The sequence below is a fragment of the Salvelinus namaycush genome, unplaced genomic scaffold (genome assembly GCF_016432855.1).
Source record: "Salvelinus namaycush isolate Seneca unplaced genomic scaffold, SaNama_1.0 Scaffold1913, whole genome shotgun sequence".
Taxonomy (NCBI): domain Eukaryota; kingdom Metazoa; phylum Chordata; class Actinopteri; order Salmoniformes; family Salmonidae; genus Salvelinus; species Salvelinus namaycush.
The window spans coordinates 1-9,793 of record NW_024058690.1 but is presented as its reverse complement, the minus strand read 5'-3'; the positions used below and the strand labels follow the sequence as shown (position 1 = coordinate 9,793).

At 45.7% G+C, this 9,793-nt stretch overlaps 1 protein-coding gene across 1 annotated transcript; it reads right to left on the bottom strand.

Moving 5' to 3' along the window:
* Positions 1-1,527: 1,527 nt before the first annotated feature.
* On the bottom strand, positions 1,528-8,617 carry LOC120037838 (uncharacterized protein KIAA0930 homolog; the record flags this gene model as incomplete). Its single annotated transcript, XM_038983809.1, has 3 exons — positions 1,528-3,591; positions 7,175-7,330; positions 8,458-8,617. Coding segments are annotated over 3 exons (357 nt in total), but the record flags the coding sequence as incomplete, so codon positions are not given.
* Positions 8,618-9,793: the final 1,176 nt, after the last annotated feature.

The following is a 9,793-nucleotide window of genomic DNA, read 5'->3' as shown; positions in this document are numbered from 1 at the left end:
GACAAACATTGGCAGTAGAATGGCCCCTATTGAAGAGCTCAGTGACTTTCAATGTGCCACCTTCATAGGATGTCACCTTTCCAACAAGTCAGTTTGTCAAATTTCTGCCCTGCTAGAGCTGCCCCGGTCAACTGTTAGAGCTGCCCCCGGTCAACTGTTAGAGCTGCCCCCGGTCAACTGTAAGTGTTGTTATTGTGAAGTGGAAACGTCTAGGAGCAACAACGGCTCAGCCGTGAAGTGGTAGGCCACAGAACGGGACCGCCGTGTGCTGAAGCCCGTACCTCATACGAATCATCTGTCTTCGGTTGCAACGAGTTCCAAACTGCCTCTGGAAGCAGTTCGGGCAAGGCCCTTTCCTGTTTCAACATGACAATTCCGCTGTGCACAAAGAGAGGTCCATACAAAAGTGGTTTGTCGAGATCGGTGTGGAAGAACTTGACTGGCCTGCACAGAGCCCTGTCCTCAACCCCATCGAACACCTTTGGGATGAATTGGAACACTGACTGCGAGCCAGGCCTAATCGTCCAACATCAGTGCCCGACCTCACTAATGCTCTTGTGGCTGAATGGAAGCAAGTCCCTGCAGCAATGTTCCAACATCTAGTGGAACGCCTTCCCAAAAGAGTGGAGGCTGTTATAGCAGCAATGTTCCAACATCTAGTGGAACGCCTTCCCAGAAGAGTGGAGGCTGTTATAGCAGCAATGTTCCAACATCTAGCGGAAAGCCTTCCCAGAAGAGTGGAGGCTGTTATAGCAGCAATGTTCCAACATCTAGCGGAAAGCCTTCCCAGAAGAGTGGAGGCTGTTATAGCAGCAATGTTCCAACATCTAGCGGAAAGCCTTCCCAGAAGAGTGGAGGCTGTTATAGCAGCAATGTTCCAACATCTAGCGGAAAGCCTTCCCAGAAGAGTGGAGGCTGTTATAGCAGCAATGTTCCAACATCTAGCGGAAAGCCTTCCCAGAAGAGTGGAGGCTGTTATAGCAGCAATGTTCCAACATCTAGTGGAAAGCCTTCCCAGAAGAGTGGAGGCTGTTATAGCAGCAATGTTCCAACATCTAGTGGAAAGCCTTCCCAGAAGAGTGGAGGCTGTTATAGCAGCAATGTTCCAACATCTAGTGGAAAGCCTTCCCAGAAGAGTGGAGGCTGTTATAGCAGCAATGTTCCAACATCTAGTGGAAAGCCTTCCCAGAAGAGTGGAGGCTGTTATAGCAGCAATGTTCCAACATCTAGTGGAAAGCCTTCCCAGAAGAGTGGAGGCTGTTATAGCAGCAATGTTCCAACATCTAGTGGAAAGCCTTCCCAGAAGAGTGGAGGCTGTTATAGCAGCAATGTTCCAACATCTAGTGGAAAGCCTTCCCAGAAGAGTGGAGGCTGTTATAGCAGCAATGTTCCAACATCTAGTGGAAAGCCTTCCCAGAAGAGTGGAGGCTGTTATAGCAGCAATGTTCCAACATCTAGTGGAAAGCCTTCCCAGAAGAGTGGAGGCTGTTATAGCAGCAATGTTCCAACATCTAGTGGAAACCCTTCCCAGAAGCCCAACTCCATATTAATGCCCATGATTTTGAAATGAGATGTTCAACGACCAGGTGTCCACATACTTTTGTTCATGTAGTGTATCTGTTCTGTCAAAATGTTGACGCAGTATCGACATTTAATTGTATTTTGGGTGACAGGAATGGGCTTCCATAAATACAACTATCCCAGGCTCGCTCCTCCTCCTCGATTTAGACCCACGCCTCACAGTCATGTGATTCGCTCCAGAATTTGAATTGATTAGCATGTCAACTCAGTAAATCCACACCCCCTTAGTTGCAGACAGTTCCACAGTTACCAGGCTCTACGCAACGGCAGCCTGGGGACGAGACCAGATAGAAACAGGGTTTTAGTATCTACGGCTACTAAAACTGAGTATCAGCAGGTCCTGTGCTTCTATATTCACCCCTGTTGTTCCAGTGCTGAGGGAAATCCTCCTTTTTCTCCAGTCTTTCATACATGTGGGGTGTGAATTTCCAAGTCGTTTATTTTATATGGATGATAATTTCAGTTCCCGGTTGACAGTTAGTCACGTTAAACTGTAGAGTTAAAGATTCCCCAGACCATGTGCCTGATGGAAACCTATTCCCTGGATACTACAGCCCTGGATACTACAGCCCTGGATACTACAGGGAACACGGGGACATTTTGGTCTCAGAGTAACATCCTTTGTGCCAGTGGTGTGCTGAGTGACTGAAGACCACAGATAACGTTGTAGACGCACTCTCCCGTTAACGTTCCCCGCTACACAGTGAGCCTCGCAGATAGAAACACAAACACGCAGCGACAAAACAGACAGGGAGCTTTATGTTCCGTCAGAAGAAGCGTAACTTTTCCTAAAGGCTTATCAGTGACTAGTTAAGCAGCAGGATATTTACAAGAAAACAGAGACGTCGTCCAAAATGGCACCCTATTCCCTTTATAGAGCACTACTTTAGGTCAGAGTCCACATAGGGCTAAGGCCAAAGTTAGGGCACTAAACTGGGAATAGAGTTCCATTTTAGATTTGTCCAGAGACATTCTAAATCATTTTAGTTCCAGGTCAAGAGTTCAGCCAATGGCACTTCACGATCGTGTGTTGCTATGCCCGTTTCCCTGGCGACCGCCTCGCACCCACCAGCGAATCCTCATCGAGCAGGAACATGAGAGGGAAGAGGCACTTTTTGATTGGCTGGTTTTCATTGTTCCAAAGTTTTTTTATAGTCATCTCTTGCCATTGACTCCAGCTTTGGTTGTAGTTCTCTGTCTCGCCACCAGATGGGAGTGTTGCTGTAATTCCTCCATGTCACCACCAGATGGTGGTAGTGTTGCTGTAATTCCTCCATGTCACCACCAGATGGTGGTAGTGTTGCTGTAATTCTTCCACGTCACCGCCAGATGGTGGTAATGTTGCTGTAATTCCTCCACCTCACCACCAGATGGTGGTAATGTTGCTGTAATTCCTCCACCTCACCACCAGATGGTGGTAGTGTTGCTGTAATTCCTCCATGTCACCACCAGATGGTGGTAGTGTTGCTGTAATTCCTCCACCTCACCACCATGGTAATGTTGCTGTAATTCCTCCATGTCACCACCAGATGGTGGTAGTGTTGCTGTAATTCCTCCATGTCACCACCAGATGGTGGTAGTGTTGCTGTAATTCCTCCATGTCACCACCAGATGGTAGTAGTGTTGCTGTAATTCTTCCACGTCACCGCCAGATGGTGGTAATGTTGCTGTAATTCCTCCACCTCACCACCAGATGGTGGTAATGTTGCTGTAATTCCTCCACCTCACCACCAGATGGTGGTAGTGTTGCTGTAATTCCTCCATGTCACCACCAGATGGTGGTAGTGTTGCTGTAATTCCTCCACCTCACCACCATGGTAATGTTGCTGTAATTCCTCCATGTCACCACCAGATGGTGGTAGTTTTCCATGTCACCACTGGGTTGTAGTGGTGTCAGTCAGGGCCTGATGCAGGAAGGCACTTAGTAGGGAGGCTCTGGGGCAGTTAGGAGGACTGGAGCTCTGATCTGCTATGTCATCAGGATGGGCTTCTGTCTCACCTCCAGGATATCTGATGACAGACAACAGAATCAGTCAGTAGTTTACATCAAAATAAATGAGCAGTCAGTACTGTCATTTACACGACAGGGTAGGTCCATAATGGCTCCCTATTCTCTAGAAAGTGTAAAGAATCTAGATTAGAGGACCCTAGCCGTGCCCTCAGAGCATGGGCAGACCAGCTGGCTGTTGTGTTTTCTGACATGTTTAATCTCCCTCTAGCTCAGGCTGCTGTCCCCACCTGCTTCAAGATGGCCACTATCGTCCCGCTGCCAAAGAAAGGGAGTGAACTGAATAACTACTGACCAGTAACACTCACTTCCTCATGAGACTAGTCAAAGACCACATCACCTCCTTCCTCCCTGACACACTCAACCCTCTCCACATGACTACTGACCAGTAACACTCACTTCCTCATGAGACACGCTCCACCCCTCCAATGGACATTTACCCTTCCCCCACATGACTACTGACCAGTAGCACTCACTTCCTTCATCACGAAGTGCTTAGAGAGACTAGTCAAAGACCACACCTCCTTCCTCTCTGACACACTCAACCCTCTCCATCTCACCTCCGACACACTCGACCCCCCCAATGGACATTTACCCTCCCCCCAATGGACATTTACCATTGTTACAGTTATAAATATACTAAAATAGAAACACAACATGTAAAGTGTCGGTCTCCATGTTTCATCTGGAAATGGGATTTACACTGAACACAAATACAGACAACATGTGAAGTGTCAGTCTCCATGGTTCATCTGCTGAAATTAAAGATCCCAGAAATGTTCCACAAAAAGATTATTTCTCTCACATTTTGTGCACAACTTTGTTTACATCCCTGTTTGTGAGCATTTCTCCTTTGCCAAGATAATCCACCTGACAGGTGTGGCATATCAAGAAGATGATTAAACAGCATGACCATTACACAGGTGCACCTTGTGCTGGGGACAATAAAAGCCCACTAAAATTTGGCAGTACGTCCAACCGGACTCTCAACCCCAGACCACATGTGACCTCCACATCCGGGTTCTTCACCAGCGGGACCGTCTGAGGTAGGGGGGGGGTGGGGTGCTGAGGAGTATTTCTGTCTGTAATAAAGCCCTTTTGTGGGGAAAAACTCATTCTGATTGGCTAGGCCTGGTCCACCCATGGCTCCACCCCTGCCCAGTCATGTGAAATCCATAGATTAGGGCATAATCAATTTATTTCAATTGACCTGATTTCTTTCTATGACCTGTAACTCAGTTAAATCTTTGTTCAGTATACATCTGCAACCCTGTGCATGTGACTAATGGGGAATAGGGAACCATTTAGGACTGATGGTGTGTGGGTCTTGACCTGAGATGATAGGGAATAGGGAACCATTTAGGACTGATGGTGTGTGGGTCTTGACCTGAGGTGATAGGGAATAGTGAACCATTTAGGACTGATGGTGTGTGGGTCTTGACCTGAGGTGATAGGGAATAGTGAACCATTTAGGACTGATGGTGTGTGGGTCTTGACCTGAGATGATAGGGAATAGGGAACCATTTAGGACTGATGGTGTGTGGGTCTTGACCTGAGGTGATAGGGAATAGTGAACCATTTAGGACTGATGGTGTGTGGGTCTTGACCTGAGGTGATGGTGTGTGGGTCTTGACCTGAGGTGATAGGGAATAGTGAACCATTTAGGACTGAGGGTGTGTGGGTCTTGACCTGAGGTGATAGGGAATAGAGAACCATTTAGGACTGATGGTGTGTGGGTCTTGACCTGAGGTGATAGGGAATAGGGAACCATTTAGGACTGATGGTGTGTGGGTCTTGACCTGAGGTGATAGTGAACCATTTAGGACTGATGGTGTGTGGGTCTTGACCTGAGGTGATAGGGAATAGTGAACCATTTAGGACTGATGGTGTGTGGGTCTTGACCTGAGATGATAGGGAATAGGGAACCATTTAGGACTGATGGTGTGTGGGTCTTGACCTGAGGTGATAGGGAATAGTGAACCATTTAGGACTGATGGTGTGTGGGTCTTGACCTGAGGTGATAGGGAATAGTGAACCATTTAGGACTGATGGTGTGTGGGTCTTGACCTGAGATGATAGGGAATAGGGAACCATTTAGGACTGATGGTGTGTGGGTCTTGACCTGAGGTGATAGGGAATAGTGAACCATTTAGGACTGATGGTGTGTGGGTCTTGACCTGAGGTGATGGTGTGTGGGTCTTGACCTGAGGTGATAGGGAATAGTGAACCATTTAGGACTGAGGGTGTGTGGGTCTTGACCTGAGGTGATAGGGAATAGAGAACCATTTAGGACTGATGGTGTGTGGGTCTTGACCTGAGGTGATAGGGAATAGGGAACCATTTAGGACTGATGGTGTGTGGGTCTTGACCTGAGGTGATAGTGAACCATTTAGGACTGATGGTGTGTGGGTCTTGACCTGAGGTGATAGGGAATAGTGAACCATTTAGGACTGATGGTGTGTGGGTCTTGACCTGAGATGATAGGGAATAGGGAACCATTTAGGACTGATGGTGTGTGGGTCTTGACCTGAGGTGATAGGGAATAGTGAACCATTTAGGACTGATGGTGTGTGGGTCTTGACCTGAGGTGATAGTGAACCATTTAGGACTGATGGTGTGTGGGTCTTGACCTGAGGTGATAGGGAATAGTGAACCATTTAGGACTGAGGGTGTGTGGGTCTTGACCTGAGGTGATAAGGAATAGTGAACCATTTAGGACTGAGGGTGTGTGGGTCTTGACCTGAGGTGATAGGGAATAGAGAACCATTTAGGACTGATGGTGTGTGGGTCTTGACCTGAGGTGATAGGGAATAGGGAACCATTTAGGACTGATGGTGTGTGGGTCTTGACCTGAGGTGATAGTGAACCATTTAGGACTGATGGTGTGTGGGTCTTGACCTGAGGTGATAGGGAATAGTGAACCATTTAGGACTGATGGTGTGTGGGTCTTGACCTGAGGTGATAGGGAATAGTGAACCATTTAGGACTGATGGTGTGTGGGTCTTGACCTGAGATGATAGGGAATAGGGAACCATTTAGGACTGATGGTGTGTGGGTCTTGACCTGAGGTGATAGTGAACCATTTAGGACTGATGGTGTGTGGGTCTTGACCTGAGGTGATAGGGAATAGTGAACCATTTAGGACTGATGGTGTGTGGGTCTTGACCTGAGATGATAGGGAATAGGGAACCATTTAGGACTGATGGTGTGTGGATCTTGACCTGAGGGAATAGGGAACCATTTAGGACTGATGGTGTGTGGGTCTTGACCTGAGATGATAGGGAATAGGGAACCATTTAGGACTGATGGTGTGTGGGTCTTGACCTGAGGTGATAGGGAATAGAGAACCATTTAGGATTGATGGTGTGTGGGTCTTGACCTGAGGTGATAGGGAATAGGGAACCATTTAGGACTGATGGTGTGTGGGTCTTGACCTGAGGTGATAGTGAACCATTTAGGACTGATGGTGTGTGGGTCTTGACCTGAGGTGATAGTGAACCATTTAGGACTGATAGTGTGTGGGTCTTGACCTGAGGTGATAGGGAATAGTGAACCATTTAGGACTGATGGTGTGAGGGTCTTGACCTGAGGTGATGCGATGCAGCGGCAGGGTGACGTAGGTCAGGTGGGAGTAAAGCAGGAAGTAGTCCTCCGTACGGTTCAGTTTGAGCCAAGATCCCACCAGGGACCGACCTGTACCCGACAGGGAGCGAGACCGCAGGTTGGACTGGTTACACAGGTCTGTATGGGGTCACATGATCCAGGTTATAGGTTACACTCTCTCCAACACATCCAGGTTCTACACTCTCTCTCCTCAACACATCCAGGTTATACTCTCTCTCCTCAACACATCCAGGTTACACACTCTCTCTCTTCAACACATCCAGGTTACACACTCTCTCTCTCTCTTCAACACATCCAGGTTCTACACACACTGTCTCTCAACACATCCAGGTTATACACTCTCTCTCTCTCAACACATCCAGGTTCTACACTCTCTCTCTTCAACACATCCAGGTTATACACACTCTCTCTTCAACACATCCAGGTTATACACTCTCTCTCTTCAACACATCCAGGTTATACACTCTCTCTCTTCAACACATCCAGGTTATACATTCTCTCTCTTCAACACATCCAGGTTATACATTCTCTCTCAACACATCCAGGTTCTACACTCTCTCTCTTCAACACATCCAGGTTCTACACACACTGTCTCTCAACACATCCAGGTTATACACTCTCTCTCTCTCAACACATCCAGGTTCTACACTCTCTCTCTTCAACACATCCAGGTTATACACACTCTCTCTCTCAACACATCCAGGTTATACACTCTCTCTCTCCTCAACACATCCAGGTTATACACTCTCTCTCTCCTCAACACATCCAGGTTATACACTCTCTCTCTTCAACACATCCAGGTTATACACTCTCTCTTCAACACATCCAGGTTATACACTCTCTCTTCAACACATCCAGGTTATACACTCTCTCTCCTCAACGCATCCAGGTTATACACTCTCTCTCAACACATCCAGGTTACACACTCTCTCCAACACATCCAGGTTATACTCTCTCCTCAACACATCCAGGTTACACACTCTCTCTCTCTCTCTCTCCAACACATCCAGGTTACACACTCTCTCTCTCAACACATCCAGGTTCTACACTCTCTCTCTCTCCAACACATCCAGGTTACACACTCTCTCTCTCTCTCTCCAACACATCCAGGTTACACACACTCTCTCTCTCTCTCCAACACATCCAGGTTACACACTCTCTCTCTCTCTCTCCAACACATCCAGGTTCTACACACTCTTCACATCCTACACAACACGTGGTGTTTGGGTACAAAATGTTGTTACCCTCGTCATCCTCTTCCCTGAAGAACTCTTCACTGTCGTTGGCTGAATGACTCTTCTTCATCTCAGTGATACGGTTCCTGGGGACCTTCCGACGGAGAGAAGGGGAGAAGAACGAGGGGCGGTTCCTCTCCGGGGTGGGAGGGGTGCTGAACGACGTCACCTGACCAAACAGAACACAGACAGCCAATCAGAACCAACATACTACAGAGAACCCACACAGACAGCCAATCAGAACCAATCTACTACAGAGAGAACACAATATAACATACTGCCATGTTTAATACTCAGTAATAATATAACATACTGCCATGTTTACTACACTGTAGTAACTCAGTAATAATATAACATACTGCCATGTTGTTTACTACACTGTAGTAACTCAGTAATAATATAACATACTGCCATGTTGTTTAATACACTGTAGTAACTCAGTAATAATATAACATACTGCCATGTTGTTTGATACACTGTAGTAACTCAGTAATAACATACTGCCATGTTTAATACACTGTAGTAACTCAGTAATATGACATACTGCCATGTTGTTTACTACACTGTAGTAACTCAGTAATAATATAACATACTGCCATGTTGTTTACTACACTGTAGTAACTCAGTAACATAGACATACTGCCATGTTTACTACACTGTAGTAACTCAGTAATAATAGAACATACTGCCATGTTGAATACACTGTAGTAACTCAGCAATAATATAACATACTGCCATGTTTACTACATGGTAGTAACTCATAATAATATAACATACTGCCATGTTGTTTTAATACACTGTAGTAACTCAGTAATAATATAACATACTGCCATGTTGTTTAATACACTGTAGTAACTCAGTAATAATATAACATACTGCCATGTTGTTTAATACACTGTAGTAACTCAGTAATAATATAACATACTGCCATGTTGTTTAATACACTGTAGTAACTCAGTAATAATATAACATACTGCCATGTTGTTTAATACACTGTAGTAACTCAGTAATATAACATACTGCCATGTTTAATACACTGTAGTAACTCAGTAATAATATAACATACTGCCATGTTGTTTACTACACTGTAGTAACTCAGTAATAATATAACATACTGCCATGTTGTTTAATACACTGTAGTAACTCAGTAATAATATAACATACTGCCATGTTTACTACACTGTAGTAACTCAGTAATAATATAACATACTGCCATGTTGTTTAATACACTGTAGTAACTCAGTAATAATATAACATACTGCCATGTTTAATACACTGTAGTAACTCAGTAATAATATAACATACTGCCATGTTGTTTAATACACTGTAGTAACTCAGTAATAAT